The 18,024-nt window shown below is 42.9% G+C and overlaps 7 protein-coding genes across 7 annotated transcripts; 4 read left to right on the top strand and 3 right to left on the bottom strand.

Annotated features, from left to right (window-relative positions):
- Positions 1–591: 591 nt before the first annotated feature.
- Positions 592–2,385, top strand: EAE97_002721 (uncharacterized protein; the record flags this gene model as incomplete). The annotated part of the gene is made up of 1 exon (XM_038873233.1): positions 592–2,385. The coding sequence occupies one exon, from the start codon at positions 592–594 to the stop codon at positions 2,383–2,385; it is 1,794 nt and encodes a 597-aa protein (XP_038736439.1).
- Positions 2,386–2,572: 187 nt separating this feature from the next.
- Positions 2,573–4,163, bottom strand: EAE97_002720 (uncharacterized protein; the record flags this gene model as incomplete). The annotated part of the gene is made up of 3 exons (XM_038873232.1): positions 2,573–2,846; positions 2,899–3,756; positions 3,808–4,163. 3 exons carry the CDS (start codon positions 4,161–4,163, stop codon positions 2,573–2,575), a joined length of 1,488 nt encoding a protein of 495 aa, XP_038736438.1.
- Positions 4,164–4,798: 635 nt separating this feature from the next.
- EAE97_002719 (uncharacterized protein) lies at positions 4,799–7,234 on the top strand (the record flags this gene model as incomplete). The annotated part of the gene is made up of 6 exons (XM_038873231.1): positions 4,799–4,838; positions 5,591–5,713; positions 5,769–5,794; positions 5,842–6,249; positions 6,301–6,755; positions 6,811–7,234. The coding sequence occupies 6 exons, from the start codon at positions 4,799–4,801 to the stop codon at positions 7,232–7,234; spliced, it is 1,476 nt and encodes a 491-aa protein (XP_038736437.1).
- Positions 7,235–7,500: 266 nt separating this feature from the next.
- EAE97_002718 (uncharacterized protein) lies at positions 7,501–9,375 on the bottom strand. Its single transcript, XM_038873230.1, has 3 exons — positions 9,111–9,375; positions 7,916–9,051; positions 7,501–7,804 (listed from the first exon to the last, which is right to left on the bottom strand). The coding sequence occupies exons 1-3, from the start codon at positions 9,268–9,270 to the stop codon at positions 7,607–7,609; spliced, it is 1,494 nt and encodes a 497-aa protein (XP_038736436.1). The 5' UTR covers positions 9,271–9,375; the 3' UTR covers positions 7,501–7,606.
- A 508-nt stretch (positions 9,376–9,883) lies between these two features.
- EAE97_002717 (uncharacterized protein) lies at positions 9,884–11,095 on the top strand (the record flags this gene model as incomplete). The annotated part of the gene is made up of 1 exon (XM_038873229.1): positions 9,884–11,095. One exon carries the CDS (start codon positions 9,884–9,886, stop codon positions 11,093–11,095), a length of 1,212 nt encoding a protein of 403 aa, XP_038736435.1.
- A 3,498-nt stretch (positions 11,096–14,593) lies between these two features.
- EAE97_002716 (uncharacterized protein) lies at positions 14,594–16,005 on the bottom strand (the record flags this gene model as incomplete). Its single annotated transcript, XM_038873228.1, has 2 exons — positions 14,594–15,080; positions 15,134–16,005. 2 exons carry the CDS (start codon positions 16,003–16,005, stop codon positions 14,594–14,596), a joined length of 1,359 nt encoding a protein of 452 aa, XP_038736434.1.
- Positions 16,006–16,717: 712 nt separating this feature from the next.
- Positions 16,718–17,931, top strand: EAE97_002715 (uncharacterized protein). Its single transcript, XM_038873227.1, has 3 exons — positions 16,718–17,220; positions 17,277–17,505; positions 17,603–17,931. Exons 1-3 carry the CDS (start codon positions 17,109–17,111, stop codon positions 17,844–17,846), a joined length of 585 nt encoding a protein of 194 aa, XP_038736433.1. The 5' UTR covers positions 16,718–17,108; the 3' UTR covers positions 17,847–17,931.
- The last annotated feature ends 93 nt before the right edge of the window (positions 17,932–18,024 follow it).

Raw genomic sequence — 18,024 nt, 5'->3', positions numbered from 1 at the left:
CCATAAGATCTTCATCCAGAAATAAGATAAACACAATGTTATGCGCAACTTGCAGTACGATATTTTCCGGGGATCGACCTCCTCTAATATCTACCCCTTCGTCAAATATAGACGATATCATCCGTCCTCTTCATTCTGACATCTCAAATCTCTGTGACGGCGCGATAAATGGTTGTCAATTATGTTATATCATTTGGAGACATTTTTTCAGGGATAAGTCGCCAGAGGAGTATAGACAGTATCCATTGTTTTTGAGAGATGGCGCGGTGCATATTATTAGGAATGGGACGAGGTATAGGTTTAAGGGGTTGGATCAGGATTCTGCAGGAAGTGGAGCGAATAATGAGGAACAAGAGGATGGAGATGGAGATGGTGATGAGGGATTTGAGATTATGGTGGAGTTGAATGCGCGGATGGATAGAGAGGTGCCGAGATGGAAAACTATCAATGTGTCGGTTTTGAATGGTATGTGAGGAAGATTTTGTATAGTGATAGGTAGGTTAACAATGAATAGCTGAAGAATGTCTTGCACCACTTCGGGAATTGCCAAAACCCGATCTCAGTATCTTTTCTGACAACACCTGGACAACCATGCTTCAATGGGCCAACAATTGTATTGAAAATCACCCTAAATGTAACCCCACGATCGAGGAAGCTCCATGGTATCCTACGCGATTAATCGACGTACAGTATCTCATCAATCCTGACCCAGTAGCGCAATTAGCAGCTCTGATGTTCAACATGTCAACTGGTCATTTTCCTGCAAATTGCAGATTAATAGAGACGAAAGATACGCCACTCGAGGATCCCTCATATCTCACACTCAGTCATTGCTGGCCCGCCCAAGGAGGTATCAGTGCGCGACTCGAGAAATCCAATATCGAACAAATGAAAAATTTCATCTCCGACGATATCCTACCTCCCCGATTCCAAGAAGCGATTCTAGTTGCCCGTCGTCTCAACGTCCGTTATATCTGGATCGACTCCCTTTGCATCATCCAAGATTGCCCCGAAGACTGGAATCACGAAGCCCAAACAATGGGTGACGTATATGCGCATTCTCTCCTCAACATCTGCGGTACCGCCGCCCTCGACACATTAATCCCCGCGCGAAATCCAGAGCTCATCAAACCCTGTATCGTGAAGTCTACCTGGGACAATGTCCCCAATCACGAATTCGTCATCACCGATTTCCAGTTCTGGAAAGATAGGATCCATAGTTCTCCGTGCAATAAACGGGCGTGGATCACGCAGGAAAGATGGCTCAGTCCGCGAATCCTGCATTTTGCTTTCGATCAGATGGTTTGGGAATGCAGGACACATGAAGCTGCGGAGGCGTTTCCGCTGGGATTGCCGAAACAGGTGAGGCTGAATAAACACACGGGGTTTAAACTTCCTGGGAATGCTCGAGTCTTTGGACGTCAGAGTGATGAGAAAGAAGAAGGAAATACATATATACAAGATTGGTACCGAGTGCTCGAAACCTATGGACGCTCCGAAGTAACCTTCGAGAAAGACCGCCTCGTAGCCATCGCAGGCGTAGCCCAAAAATTCTCCCTCCTCCTCCACGACACCTTCCTCGCGGGTCTCTGGCGAAGCCATCTACCAGGCACTCTCCTCTGGAGCGTGCACAAAGGCCTCCGCTCCAACCATCCCTTCCCGGTGCCCAGCCTCGCAGCCCGCGACCTCGTCGGCACAAATCCCACCTACCACATCACGGAATCCAATCGGCTCGCCTCCTACGAAGCTCCTTCCTGGTCCTGGGCTTCCGTATCCGGGGACATCGAGCCTGGATTTCCTATTGCTCTCGCAGGCAAAGATTCTATGATCGAGCTGCTCACCGCGCAAATAAATCCGCTCAATCCCACTCTCCCCTTCGGAAGAATCCACTCCGCGCATCTAATTTTGCGCGGAATTCTCTATCCCCTCTCTATGGATCCTCCCGATTGGCCTGCCAATCTCCCGTCTTGGAATCGCGATGAGCCAACCATTTATATCTCCGGCCAACCGAAAAAGAAAGTTGAGATACTGGAGGGGAGTTTTGTAGAGAAGTACAGTCATGTGGTACATGTACGGGTCGATCAACCAGAGGAGTATAGCGATATTGGACGTGCGTGTTTTTTGCCGGTTGCGAAAGCGACGTTTGAGAGAGAGGGACATGAGATGGATGGGTTGAAGTTGGTGTATGGATTGTGTGTTTTGAGTACGGGGAAGCGGGGGGAGTATAGGAGATTGGGAAGGGTGGATTTTAGTGGAGAGCAGTGCGATTTGTTTGAGAGGGAACTTGAGAGATTGGAAGGAAGAGAGGATGGAGGGACCGAATTCGAGCTGGGTGGGAAGGACTTGTACTTGCCGGAAGAGATTGGCACTTTTAAGCTTATATAGCGACCACTAGATTCGCGGGTTAAAGTGCATATTTTTGAACATATAGGAAATGAATGAACGAAGCGAAAGAATAACAATCAAGAGTTTTCTCATTTTACACATCTTGCTATCTATCTATACACATATCTCAATCAAACTCTTACAGCTAGATGCCGCAAATTTTCTCGGATTTCTCTCTAACCGAAACTTAAGCCTTCTTTCCCTTGATACTGACATTCAAAGTACCAATAGCCCAAACTGTAACGAATAAACTCAAAACGGAGCAGAAAATAACAATAGGTTTGCGGAAACCTGCAAGAAAGGGGTAGGTATATGTAACAATGAGTTCGCGATCACGGAGATCGTCAACCAAGTTATGAGAATGAAGTATGAGTGTTGTACGGCCAATAGTATCCATGAAAGTTTTGTGGAGGGTGATCGTAGAGGAGGCGGTAGGGACAAGAGTGGAGAATTGGACGTTTCTAATGAGAGAGGGGTTAGTTGCGTTATGGACAAAAAGGATAGGATACATACTCGGCTCCTTCTGGAAGAATGACACGGAGTTCAACGAATTCATATTCAACTCCCTCGGCTTGTTTTGGACCTTCCAAAAATGGGACATTGAGAACATATTGCTCTCCTCCGCTTAATTTTCTCAAGAACTTTTTAGCATCAGCATCCCATCCTACACGGAAAGGATAATTCCAGCCTCCGAAGATTGGGTAACGGGGCTTGATCTCAAGATTTGCTTCGCGTTTGTTGCTGCGGAAACGAGAAGTAGAGACATTGCCAATGACATCAGTGAAGTATGGTGTCAAACTTCCAACCTTCAATGGGAATTTAAGCTCCTTGATGGCAGAAGTGGGAGTGGTGGCATAGTATGCGGCTTGGTTCCAGAGAGTGCGAGAGAAAGGTTTAGAAAGATTGGCAGCACGGTTTGTCAAAGTATAACGTTCCTCGAAAGCAACATTTCCTCCCCAGTGGCTAACTTCAATATCACGCTCTAATCTAGAGACGTGAATGAGGGGTTTGGTGAACTCATATCGAACTCGGACTGGTTCGACTGCACCAGCTGGTACCTCTCCATAAGAACCGTAAGTATATTTGGAACCTTGCTTCTGTGGCGATTCGGATGCACCATCAATTCCTGGGATGATGGTGTGTTCTGGAATATTGGTAGTTGGGAATTTAACCTCAGTCTTTTGCTTCAAAGTGACGTATGATGATTGGGCATATGCGGAGAATTCGTAAACAACGTATTGGTTCTCGTTCTGTGCGATTGAATTTGGAAGAGGGTTCAGAGCCGAAAGGTATGAATATGAAATGCCAATTGTTTGTTGTGCTTTGGGTGCGAGGGGTTGTGGTAGCTTGATCAGGTAGAATTGAGTGTCACTTGTGAGTAATTAGCTAATGATTCGAGTAACGGTACCAACATAAATTTACCTCTCTGTGTCTACCTCTACTGCTCGTACTTCGAATAGTCCGGAATCAGCATCCTTTCTGTCCTTTACTTCTAAAGCTCCAATTGTCTCCATTTGCCTCGATGTGAATGGCAGATAGTATTCATCTTGGGGTTCGTTCGCAATGTTTTCAATTACCACATTAATTGACTCTTTTGGGTAACTTTTCTCGAGATTGATATGATGGACCAAATTGGCATTTTTGAAGACTTGTGGAGGTTTGAAATTCGAGGGAAGAATTTGTTTCGAGGAAAGTGGTTTTGTCAAGTTACTCTTGTCTGCGCCGAAAGCTGTCGACACAAGAGAAAGGACCGCAGTCGCAATCGTGAATGACTTCATTTTGAAGAATTATTGGAAGCCAGCCTAATGAAGAGAAATTGAATCACACTACAAAATAAATTGAAATGTGAGCAATTTTAAGACGTGGTGTTGTCAATATTTCTTTCCTATTCCTTCCCAAATAGCTGTCCCCCGGTAATATTGAAGCTTACGTTGCTCCAAAGTGTCCTGAACAATTAGACGCCATTTCGCGATGTTCACTAGTTTCACACCTCTCCCTCACTCCCTCACTCCCCACTTCCCTCTTTTCATTTCTTAATTCACTTATCAATAATCGCGAGCGCGCTTAATCTATCCATAGATCTTCTTATCGGCAAGCAATCATGAATACGCCCGTGCTTATTAATCAAGCTGTTACTGGGCTGTTGAGCTGAAATCTGATCCACTATGATGAAGTCACGGCGGGGAGTCGAGTGAAGTCCGAAGGAGACAACCCATTTATTTAGTTTCACCCAACACAAATTCAATCCTTTCTCTCTCAAGAAAACTTTTGTAGAATCAGCAACGGCGACTTCTTTATTTTTCTGTTATTTGTATTGCTTTATATCCTCAATTTCATACCCAAGATCCTAGAATCTCTTCAACTCTTCTTTTATACCCTTTATTTACAAATCTATCTTTGAAAATCCTTCAACATGGTGGGGTTAGGTCCAAGAAAGCCTCCTTCCCGTAAGGGTATGTATAACTTCAACTTTCCCTTTGTCAACTCAGGATCCTTTTGGCTCGGCCTCGTTCGTTTTGGATGGGAATCTCAAAATGTGATCTAAGTTCACTCTTTGTTTGTGAATGGACAGGCTGTACAGCTTGATACAACCTATTATGACACACCTTTCAATGCCTTCTCTCAAAGCAATCTCAGCTTGAAAGCAACCAGCTGTTGGCCTTTCAAAGTCAGATTATCACACGCAAGAACTCAAAGCTTTCAAATCTACGAAGTTTCTAGATAAATAATCCGCAATATGTCGACAACTTCATCACCTATTCTATCTTCAGCTCCTATTGAGGAGTTCCAAACACCATTATCACACAAAGGTTGACATCTCCTGGTCCCTGTCTTTATATTTACTCGGCCTATTATTATTTTAGTCTAGTCTAGTCTACCCGACAAGTGTTCTGCTTAGATTGGACTAAAATTTTAGCGTGTGCTTTCTGAGCAGCCCAGGGTCTCTTGGTTTTGATACTCTTTTCAAAAAAAAATCCAAGATCCACTCTTAGGCAGAGATCCTTTGCAATCTTTAATAATGGCTGATGCTGCTTATGTCACCCTTGTCTGCACGGTTGAAGCTATAGACTTCACCGTTGATATGGACTGCAAAACAACAAAAAAGTTTATTGCACGGGTCCATCTCCTCACCCACTACATCTTCGATCACACTTTTGAAGTCTTTGAATAGAGTTTAAATTTACTGACTCATGGCATCACATAGGTTCTATGGCCGATGTTCCAAAAAATTACTTGGAACAAATCAAGAAGCTTGAGCAACAGTTCACTGTTGACACCAAGAAACTCAAGGAGATCACCGAACATTTCGTCTCTGAGCTTACAAAAGGTATTTATTGTGCCCTCTAACAGCGGTACGAGCACCGTGCTAATTTTGAAACCAGGTCTGACTGTAGAGGGTGGAAGTATCGTATGTTCTTCGGATCCGAAGTATGAGTTATGACTAATTTTGTTTAGCCCATGAACCCAACTTGGTGCATGACATTCCCAGATGGTTACGAAACTGGTACATTCCTCGCTTTGGACATGGGAGGTACTAACTTGCGTGTCTGTGAAATCATCTTGACTGATGAGAAGTCCGAGTTTGATATCATTCAATCAAAATACCGCATGCCAGAAGAGCTCAAGACTGGTGACGCAAATGAACTTTGGGAATATATCGCCGATTGTCTTCAGCAATTCGTCGAATCCCATCATCAGGGTGAGAATCTTGGAACGTTGAGTCTTGGTTTCACCTTCTCCTACCCAGCTACCCAAAACTACATTGATGAGGGTATTTTGCAAAGATGGACCAAGGGCTTCGATATTGCAGGTGTCGAAGGTGAAAACGTTGTTCCAATGTTCGAGGCAGCTCTTGCCAAAAGAGTAAGTTATTTAGTAGCATTCAGAAGATAACGCTTGCTAAGAATTCATCAGGGCGTTCCAATTAAGCTTACAGCTTTGATCAATGATACCACTGGTACCTTGATTGCTTCCGCATATACTGATACAGCCATGAAGATTGGTTGTATCTTCGGAACTGGTTGCAACGCTGCTTACATGGAAAACTGCGGTTCTATTCCAAAATTAGCACACATGAACCTACCTGCTGACACCCCAATGGCAATCAACTGCGAGTGGGGTGCTTTCGATAATGAACACAAAGTTCTCCCCCGTACTCCATACGATATCATTATTGATAAAGATTCTCCACGTCCTGGTCAGCAAGCATTCGAGAAGATGATTGCTGGTCTTTACCTTGGAGAACTTTTCAGATTGGTTCTCGTTGATCTTCATGACAACAAAGATATCCACATGTTTGAGGGTCAAGATATTGAAAAACTCCGAAAAGCTTACACCTTGGATTCTTCATTCTTGTCTTTGGTTGAGGAGTATGTTCCCCATACATTCATATCTTTTAATGATAGACTATTAACATTTATCTAGGGACCCATGGGAGAACTTGTCAGAGACCGCTGATCTTTTCCAGAACAAGCTCAGCATTAGAGCCACTGTTCCAGAACTCGAGCTCATCCGTCGCCTTGCCGAGTTGATTGGTACCCGTGCCGCCCGTCTCTCCGCTTGTGGTGTTGCCGCTATTGCCAAGAAGAAGAACTACGAGACTTGCCACGTCGGAGCTGACGGATCTGTCTTTAACAAATACCCCCACTTCAAGGCTCGTGGTGCTGCCGCACTCCGTGAAATTCTTGATTGGCCTGCAAAGAAGAATGCTAAGGAGGAGGATCCTATTGAAATCTTGGCTGCTGAGGACGGATCTGGTGTTGGTGCAGCTTTGATTGCAGCTTTGACCCTCAAGCGTGTTAAGGCGGGTAACATGGCTGGTATCTTGCATCCGGAGAACTTCAAATAAACAAGCATGCCAGTTCTTGTACCGAGGTCTCCAGGTTGGAGGGTAATATGAAATGATGCGAACATGAATACTATGGACAATAAGTTATGGTCAATGTTTCGAGAGCATGGTTCCATTGCATAGGAATGCGTATGTAGACAGATGACTTGCATGGCTTCTTTGCTTTTCCCCGGTTGCACGTGGCATTCATGTTTTTAGCAAAGAATAGCTTTTTACAAATCACATCCAAATAACGATATATTTGCAATCTATCTATCAGCTAAAACTGATTTTCTATAGCCTGGGTAACATGTATGCCCCTTCTACCCTGAAAGTCAAAACCTATAACTCTAAAAATCGAAATATGTATCCAAAGCATCATCATCAATCACATCATAAAATATACCTAAAATTCGGGCCGTCATTTTCTCTCGCACTATTTGAGTCCTTCAGACTCCCATTCCCGTTTTCATTCTCATTATCGTCGTTAACGCCATACCTTTCATCCAATTTTCGATTTTCATGTGCAAGTCTGAAACGTAAGGCCATTGCTAACGCGCCGTTGAAGAGCATGAAAGCTGCGCAAACCCACTGTCAAAAGAATGACAATTAGCATATTTCCCTCAAGCTCTCTGCTTTCACGTCGAAGAATTAGATGAGGGCAAAGACAGAGACGAAACCATTAGGAATAAATGAACATACCATTCCTTTGTGATAATAAGGTCCTTCACCGCTGGGATATAATCTCGTTCCCAGAAGTGGACCACATTGACCCACCACATTTAAAATCGCAATTCCCGTGCCTCGTTTACTCTCACTCCCTTGGTTGTTCATTACCCAGGGAAGAATATTTCCAATGGCGGGGAAGATGCCTGATGCGGCTAGGAATACTCCGGCGTAGCGAACGCCTGTGCTGGTTGATACGGCGAGCATTATATATCCTGTTGCCCCTATGAGAGATAAGATGATAATAGTGTATCCGCGTTGTGAATACTTGTCTGCAAGCCATGTCGTAAGAATAACAACTAGAAACGCGAGGAAATAAGGCGGGGCTGAGAGTCCTTGCGCAGTGACGCTTGAGAAACCCATTGCGGCAAGAATAGTCGGTAGAAATACTGGGAGAGATGCAAATGATACGTTGCATGAGAAATACATCAATGCTGTGGTCCAATTTTTGATATCGAGGAACGCGGCACGCACTTCGTGCCATTGGATCCCGTGTGGTCGATTGGAATCCGTGGTACCTACCTGTCGAACCTTGCGTGCTTTTGCGATGAGTACTTCCTCTTTGGTCAGAAACTTGGCCTTTTCCGGACTATCGGGCATGAGGAACCAGGTAAGAACACCAGCAAGAATGGCTGGCAAACCTTCGACGAGGAAAAGCACACGCCAGGCCGCAATGCTTTCGAAATGCCCAGAAGTAATGCCATAAGCTAAAGCCCCAGCAAAACATGTTGCCAAAGGAGCTGCCCCAAGGTAAAATCCACATCGAAGTCCGAGTTCGTTTCTGAGATAGAAGAAAGATAACAGGAATGTGATGCCAGGTGCAAAGGAAGCCTCGAAAGCTCCTAGGAAAAACCTGGCTGCCATCATTCCAGACCAGTTGAACGCAACAGTTTGCAATGTTGCTGATAATGCCCATCCCACTACTGTTATGGCGCCCCACATATGCGGTGGTATAATTTTCCACATCAACACTAATGGCTCGAATGCAATGTATGATATGTAGAATATAGTGAGGAGCCATTCGTAGCTATCAGAATCGAGATGCAAGTCATCCATCATACCAGCAATTTTCGCATTGCCAATGTTCGAACGATCAAGATATGCTAGGAGATCTTTTGAATACGATTAGTTGGATGCCATTGACTCCATCAGAGTTCCAGGAAAGACGTACATAGCCCAATGATCAGAGGCATCAAGTGCCTATCTATTTTCCGCACAACTCTTCTCTCCATCTCAGGATCAATAGCTGGAAAAGACCCATCGTGCATCGTTGAATCCAATTGACTTTCGACATCCATCTTCGTACCCTGTAAATCTTCCATGGTCGCCATACTCTCGTTGTTTGTGCCCACACAGTGCGAAATCAACGACACTTGTATAAGCTCTCAACTCGAGTAGGACGATATATCTGTATCACATCGGAACACAACAGAAACTGGACTTACCGTTTATATATACGTAGAAAGAATAAGAGTCATACTCACGGTACACATCATTGCTATTGAAAACTAGTCATAATTGTATATGCACGATAGCTTCTTGAGTTTATATTTGTGATAATCATTTGTAGATCCTTGTCTGTTCGCAGAGCTAAAATGGGGTAATCGGCAGTATGTTTCCGGTTCCTGGATGATCTCAATCCATCTTGATGAGCTCGAAGAGAGGGCTAGAGAGGTCGAATTCATGTCTTAAAGTCTTGGAGTATCGTTCCTAAATCTGTCGGATAGATACATAAGATAAGCCGAGACATTGTAGATTGCTGATGTTGCTAATCAGGAATTGAGTTCACAAAATTAATCGGACTCATACGACACCGATCTGCCAGTCCCTACCGCCCTCTCTCCGCCAAATCCATTGACCCCTCCAAAAATTATTTCCCCAGCATTCTGAAATCCTAAAGACTTTAAACATTCTTATAGAGTTTACATTAAACTAACCTTCAAAATGGACGACCCAGCATTTGCCTCTGAAACCGATACAACTACCCAAACTATTCTCCTCGCAGCCTCCAATCACGATCTCGTCGCCCTCAAACCCCTCCTTCGAGTACCCGGCGCAGCTTCCGTTCAAGATCCCGAGACTGGCTTCACACCTCTCCACGCTGCAATTGCATCTTGTGAAGATTCCCCCTCTTATGAAGATATAGAGGCTGCGAAAGCGACTATCAAAGAATTGTTTTTGTCGGGGGCTATCTGGAATGATTTAGACACGAACAATGAGACACCTGGATGTTTGGCGTGGAGATTGGGCAGGAAAGAGTTATATGAATTGGTTGTGGAAGCTGGCGTGAGGGCGGAGGTTCTGATGAATTTGATGGGTGGGTATGAAGAGTTGAGTGATGGGGATGAAGACGAAGAGGAGGACGAAGTAGAGGGGATGGAGATAGTTGTAGACGAAGAAACCGCAGACAAAGCGACAGAAGAAAACGAGGCAGAAGAGCCAAAGAAAGACGTCAATTCCGCAGATTATCTCAAAAGCAAACTCGAATTTACAGAAGATGCACTTCTCGATGCTGACGCTAATGGCGTAATGATGGCATGGGAAACATCCATCATGAAACGTACTGTCGATCTTCTTATCCCCGCCTCTTCACCTCCATTACGAATCCTCAACATCGGTTTCGGAATGGGCATAATAGACACGATGTTCGCATCCACAAAACCAGCCAGCCACCATATAATAGAAGCCCACCCCGATGTTCTCACACACCTTCAAGAGCCAGGTCATAAATTTGGAAAAGAATGGGAAGCATCTGCACCCGAAGAAGGAAGCTACAAAATTCACGCCGGTCGCTGGCAAGAAATCCTACCAAAGCTGCTCGAAGAAAATCTTCAATTCGACGTTATATATTTCGATACATTTGGAGAATCTTATATGGAGCTCAAGAAATTCTTTTCCGAATACGTCATCGGCTTATTGTCTGAAACTGGAAAATTTAGTTTTTTCAATGGACTAGGAGCAGATAGAAGAGTTTGCTATGATGTGTATACAAAAGTCTCGGAGCTGGATCTGTGCGATGCAGGATTAGATGTTGATTGGGTTGACGTGGAAGTCGAGGAGCTTGGGGGAGAGGGCGAGGGTGAATGGAAAGGCGTAAGAAGGAGATACTGGGTTTTGGACACATATCGTTTACCAGTTTGTACTTTTATGGGATGAGATCCAGGGAAAACTGTGGAAAAGTTTGGTTTGAAAGGAAAATAGAAGTTGATACCCTCTTTGACTACCTAGGTAGCTTCAATACAAATATCTAGTTGCTATACACTGCATGGCAATCTATTATGAGAAACCATGTATATCTAGGGATTTTCGTTTAGCTTCTCGTAAAATTCATATATAAGGCGATATTCGATGATATGCTGTCTCGGTTCGCTAGTATAGGTTCCTTCATCGAATTTATACAGGTTGTAGATGTATCGTATACCTCAGAGCATCCCCGGAAAAAGATGTTTCTCGCCTTTCAACCCTTCTTTAAATTATATCCTTCATCTCCTTCTGTTTGTTGCCCTTCGGAACCCCTGTCATATAACAAGTAGACTCTAAGCTTATTATTAATAGCCCTTAGTGGTTATCAGCAGAAATTCATTTTCTCTTGGTACTCAAATAACAGCTTGCTGTTGCATATCTCAACGTGGGGCAAGACTCGAGTATACTTTGAACAGTTCTCGAGTCTTATTTTAGTTGTTGTGATTTCTGCTCCTAATTGGGCTTCCTGTTTGCCTTGAATATCTAGAAGATGGTTGTTTCACGTCGCAAACCCCTGCAGCCTTCAATTATCAGCATTGGTAGATGTTAGTAGATGTTAATCGACGCTACTCAATCTGGGCTTCTTTCTGGTGCTTAGCTGGATGGTAAAGATGATCTTCGTTGCACACTATCAACCCCAGCATGTATAGTTAGATACTTGTTAATCGCAGGAGTATCCTCTGTTCTCTTTATAACATAGGGGAGGGACTTGTTAGAGAGTAGTGGAATGTTTGCTGCATGTCGCAAACTCTTGTATTTTCGGTAAGTTGCTTGGGATTGGATCTGCATTTTCTTTCAACTATGTAAGATAGGAGGGTTGAGGAGCTGTATGAATAAAGAAGGGAAAATAAGACCTATACTGGTGTTTTTCAAGCAATATTCCTCCAAGATCGAGTCAGTGAGTGGAATTAGGCCTGAAATGGTGGCTTAGATTGGTTGTCTTGTAGGATTTTGAGTCGGTTAGACACAAATATTTACGTATCTTGGCTATCAACAGCTTCTCCTACTTTGAGATATCTCCTGACTTTGACTGATTGAATGTTCATTGCGTCCCTTTATATCGCTGTTGATTGTGAAGAGAATATATGTAGTGATGATGCTATGATGATCCATCGAAATCTGATATTCTTCACGGATGAGCAGTCAGTTACAATTCGACAAGGGCTTAAACATTGATGATGTGATATCCTTAGATCATCCTCATCATGCCAATGTCTACATTCAGCATGAATTTAGCCAATCAAAATTTAATTGCATTAATTAAAATTTGAATCTGAATATGTGAATGACTATGACGAACTATCAGAAATTGTGCTTCGGCCAACTCGGCTTCGCTTGACCATTCGTATGACTAGACCTAAGTTAAGTCAATCCAAGCTAGGAACTGGTTTATTCTTAGTTCAAAGCTAATCGATCGTACAGTATATCAGTCCCTCTCCCCCATACATTTTATTCTTTTCTACTTATGCATAACATGAGAATACACAATTCCCAGAACTTTCATGCAGGCGCAAGTTTTCTTCTCTCTCAAGTGAGTGAGTCTCAAACCATCAAACAGAGGATACAACTGCAGGATTGGGCTTACTCAAGGCGTCATCGAAAATGTGAGAGAACGAAATGGGAATTGTAAAAGAAGACGTCTAGGGGCACATGGGTCTATGATGAAGAAAACCAGTCCATGGAAATAATCATGCCGCGGATTTTATGGCTCTGTGTTTGATGTTCGTGAAAGCGGACAAATAACCTGGCTGTGTGATCTGAGGAGATATGACGTGGATAAATGCTGGTTTGTTCCTGAGATCTGTTCTTTTTTTAATTTTTTTTTCTTTGCCTATCTTTGGGGTGCAAGGCGCGGAAATTTTACTTCATATCTTTCTCCAGGTTGAATTTGTGAGCTGGCTTGGACATCCACAGCTTTAAACTTTTACACCAAATAATCGAAAACTAGTATTGAAACATATTAGAAATGGGCTATGCTCGACGTCGGCATTTTACTGAATTTCCAAGGATTGAGATTCAGTGAACGAGACTGGTACGTAATTAAAATAACTTTGATAAAGCAGCGCAAATTCATGGTGGTATCCAGACTCAAAACGCGGTGCGGGATATGAAAGTGCTAAAGCCAAATCTAGGTTGAACTTAATGTCATTGAAATACTACTCGATTAGAAAAACACACGGATCAAGCCTGTAATCTCAGTCTTCAGATGGGCAACAAAAGCCATTCAAATAATCACAATTGGCCTCTATAAAAGTGATTTGAACATGGAGATGTTTTCTAAGATTTAGTCTGCGTCTAGCATGCCGCTTGCTCGGTTAATAAAGCCCGCTGGTAACTTAGCGAATGAGAAATTCGGCTAAAAGATACATCTCGGAGCATTCAAAAGTTTACTACATTTATCTGAAGCAAAAACTTAAACCTTAGTCTGTACACTATTATCCTATATTGCATAGTCGAAGCAGCAAAAGAACTATACACACCCTCCCTTGATCTCTAACAATCTACGACTCGATATTTGTCTGATACCTTGATTTAATCTTTATTAAATCGAGGATAAGGCCTATCCTGAGATTCATTTACTTTCTTTGCAATTTTCGTTTTCATTACTACTAGAACCGGGATTGATGCATATGAAACGTGGCCTCATGATGGCTATAACTCTGTACTTGGCTTGATCATTATCCATATGATTTATGTAGTAAGTTGGAACAGTGCATATATTGCATTCAACAAAAGCATGCTTGATGATGAGAATCTTCAAGAATTAAAAGATCGAATGTAGGTAATGTACTAGGTCATGTATCCGGGTTTGGTTATCACGGGACACTAACCTTCAAATAATCCACTTCCATCGAAATTTCGGGTTGCAACAGACCTATAACAGCTATGCTGTATATTCTTTTATCGCTACTAAATAACTTAGAGGATAAAAGAGATCTTAATATAGTCTTTATCCCACCATCATGATCAACAATCCCTTGATTCATCTGGTAACAAAGAAAGATAAGAAAGACAATGTCGACAAAGAGGTTCAAGCTCTTTGAACCTTAGAGCTAGAATCTTGGAGTCTGCACGTGTCATATACCAAATCCAATATCCAAATATAATGCACTGCACCTTATGTTAATCACTTAACTAGCAGTTAATTTGATATCTCAGGGTCAATCCATGTTTACATCACGAGCATAGAGAAAAGAGTCGTTCACAAAGGGGTTTCAATCACGAAAATAAGAACTTGAATTCAGATGAAGTGAAGTAAATTAGTTTTTTATTTTAGTAAACTCATTTTAGTTTTTTTATATATATATATATTAGTTTGTTTGAATTTTTGAATTGAGATAAACTTACATTGAGGCAATCGGAAGCTAGAAAAGTAGCGGATTTGCCATGCCTCGAAAGAAATCACGAAACTTACCAAAGTCTTGGAGTCGGCCAGTGAGCACTAGGTGGAATCCAATCTTTGCTCCCGTTGGAACCGTTATGTAGATAAGGCTTTGGGAACGGCGCCACATCCCTCTCTCTCGCAAGATCATAACGTTCGACCCAAGACAGTAATTTGGCAAACGTAATGAGACGCCCGCTGATTCCTATTTTGTCAAAGTTCGGGTAGAATCGTTTGTTTCGATCACAATGGGCATATAGCGTTTCTTTGTTAGGACAGCCATAGTACATTGGTGAGCGACGGCGGACTTCTGCTGTGAGAGTTTCATTGATCATGAGTCCAGGAAAATGGAGGATTCGAACAAAACTATCAATTAAAGAATCAGGGGGCGAAAGGTTATTCAGAGGGTAGTAAAATGCGTTGTCAGCACCTTTAGCGGGATTGTAACCTCTGAAACCACTAACGTGGAGAGTACTGCAGATACGAATTCGACCGTTCTGCATTTCTTGACCGTGTCTTGCACCATAAGATAATTCCCATCCAAAAGCAAGGCACATGATGTTGCATACTGTGTATACGCCGCAGTCAGGTTCCCCCCGTCTTGTAACTCGCTTCGGCCGGTTCGGAGTTTCCAATCGCATGGATTGAATCTTTGACTCAATGGTGGCTCGTCTCCAAGATATATTGTAAGCATAGCAAGGAAGTTTTCAACACATTGAGCACCTCTACCACGAATTAGACCGTCGTCGTCGGCGCTACAGAGATAATCAATCGTCTTGGCTTCTGGAGAGATAGCACAGACAGCTATATGTCCAAATAGGTCGCGTTCTTCTGAGCCGGTTTGAATAAGGAAGAAAAAATAGCGCAACTGCCAAAATTCTTCTCGCGAAAACCTCTTGGTAAGTTCCGCTGCAGCATGCCTTTCTCCTTGCTCCATGACTTCATGGAAGTCAGTAGACCAATAGGCAAACATGGGAATAGTTCCAGGAAGATGTCTATTAGGTGTTACTCTGCTTGGATCACTAGATGGAAGAGTAGAGTACCAACGATTAGCATAGTCACAAATGAATTCCGTCATTGCATCTACACTTATCTTGAGCATTCCGTTCCTTGGTGCCAAAGAAAAGGAAACATCGCGATCAGATAACTTTGTGCAGGTCCCTACATTCGATTCGCTTGGACGTGGTGTTCTGGCGACTGTCTTCATGGAGGGAACAGGAATCTCAGTTGCTCCTGATACACTATTAGCAGTAGTGGCTTCGTGGTATTTTCGAAACCTGGTTAAGCTATCCGACCATTGACGCTGACAATCTTTGATAAGCTGCTCTGGAAGGGCGTGGAACATTTTCGCTCTTCCTTGACGTGAAATTGAATACGTTGAAGTTGTTTCCGGATCATGGAAAGGAGCATTGCGCGCGGGCAAATCATCGTCAGATCTCATGATAGCTAAGATCTGGTTTGATAAGTTTAGTATTTGTGCGTGTGTGTGGTTAGATGTATCTAAATGAATGGATGATGTTCGAACTTGGAGGTAATCTGTAAAAACGAGCTATATATTCAAATACAATGGCATTGTTCACCTATGTTACACATGTTGTTCAACTTTTATAATCAAACAAGGAGAAATGAAAGGTGATGAGTGGTTGAGAATTAACAAAGAAGATACATAGATGGAGAACAATGAGACCTAATTTTGCTGTATGTTTGAGATATCTGAACTGATAGAAAATGAGGCTCTCACTTTGTCAATCAGAGAGCTGCAATTAGGAGTCATACAGTAGACTAGGAGATTGAAATGAAGCCAATAAACGTGCCAGTAGAAAAGCTAGCAACAAGAGCATAGCGACATATAGAAAAGACCTGAGCTTGAAAAACACCGCTGTAATATCCCGTAACGAATGATTGCAACACTATTTTCGTTAATGTATTGGAATTCATTGTAGAGTTGCATAGCTGCGGAACACTTGGATGTAGATTTGCGAAGCTAGCGCAAGGACTCATCACTTGATTCTGCCTGTGCTAGAAACTAAACTCATGTTGCACCGATCGTTTTCTTTGCATCATGAGCCATACCAGATATCAATCCTCCCTTTGTTTCATGGAGCGCGTTATAGACAGGTGAAAAAACATGCGGGGATCAATTGCAAAAGTCAAATCTTCATCTAAACATCTCGAACAAAAATTTAGTCAAACACTAGGGACAAATGAGAGAGTCGAAATAAAATTCACTATCTCTCTCAGTTGTCACAAAGAGGTAAATTTATATAGGTTAAGAGAAACAATTATGTTGTTGAAAATAGCTGCTACCAAGTATCGATCTCCTCTGTGGTTTGTCTCCAACGGTGCGATCCCGGAAGACGGAGTAACTATATTCCGCGTTCCCCAAATTTGATGAACCCTGAGGCACGAATGACATTGCGACCACGATTTCCATACCAATAGCTTCGTTCTCATACCAGCTCCAAAGATTCCTTCTCGAACACCGTACACCGCACACCCAACTCCCACCGAAACACCTTTGCCAATCGGCCCCAACCTATCATCATGGCGCCCAATATGTCTCTTTTCTCCGTCAATGCCATCATAATCCTCAATGCCGAAGATGGCTCCCGAGTATTCACCAAATACTACGCACCACCCCACCACAACTCTTCTTGTATGTGTTTTTTTTACATTCGTTTCTGATAATGTAACTTCTGACATACTGCCTAGCTCCAGCACCACCATATCCCGATCAAAAATCTCAAAAAGCATTCGAGAAAGGTCTCCTCGAGAAGACGCAAAAGCAAAACGCAGATATTATCCTCTACGACAATCGCATTGTGTTATATAAGAGCGAGAGCGACGTTATGATGTATGTAGTTGGAGGAGTGGACGAGAATGAGATTATGCTTTATAATGTTATTTTGGCTTTGAGGGATTCTTTGCATCTGCTATTCAAGTACGTCTTGTCCTAATGGAATCTGCCCTGGACTTGTTCCCTACTTCTCTCTCTATTACTAGGAGTTGCGAAAGGAAGAAATGCTAATATGTCGCAGACAATCCGTAGACAAACGGACTATAATCGAAAACTACGACCTCCTTTCCCTGGCAGTTGACGAGATGGTTGATGATGGTATTATTCTCGAAACAGACCCCACGATTATCGTCCAAAGAGTTAGCAAGGCGCCTACGCAAGATGTAGCACAATTGAAGGGTATCGATTTGAGCGAGCAAGGCATGAACAATTTGGCACAATTCGGAAAGGCCAAACTAGGGGATTGGTTGAGGCAGGGTCTGTGAAGGGCATGAAGAACGAAGATCGTGTCATTGTGGATGGGCAACATTATATTTGCTTGGGAGCCATAAAAGGAGTTTAGATTGTACTGGAGTTGGGGCATATCATATTCCCAGGCATAGGAATAGTGAAATCATAATGGGACGCCGCTTGTTCTATGGAATTGTATCTAGATATAATGAA

The sequence above is a fragment of the Botrytis byssoidea genome (genome assembly GCF_014898295.1).
Source record: "Botrytis byssoidea strain MUCL 94 chromosome Unknown BBYS_004, whole genome shotgun sequence".
NCBI lineage: Eukaryota > Fungi > Ascomycota > Leotiomycetes > Helotiales > Sclerotiniaceae > Botrytis > Botrytis byssoidea.
Note: the sequence above shows the minus strand (reverse complement) of the source record. Positions and strands in the feature narration are given on the sequence as shown.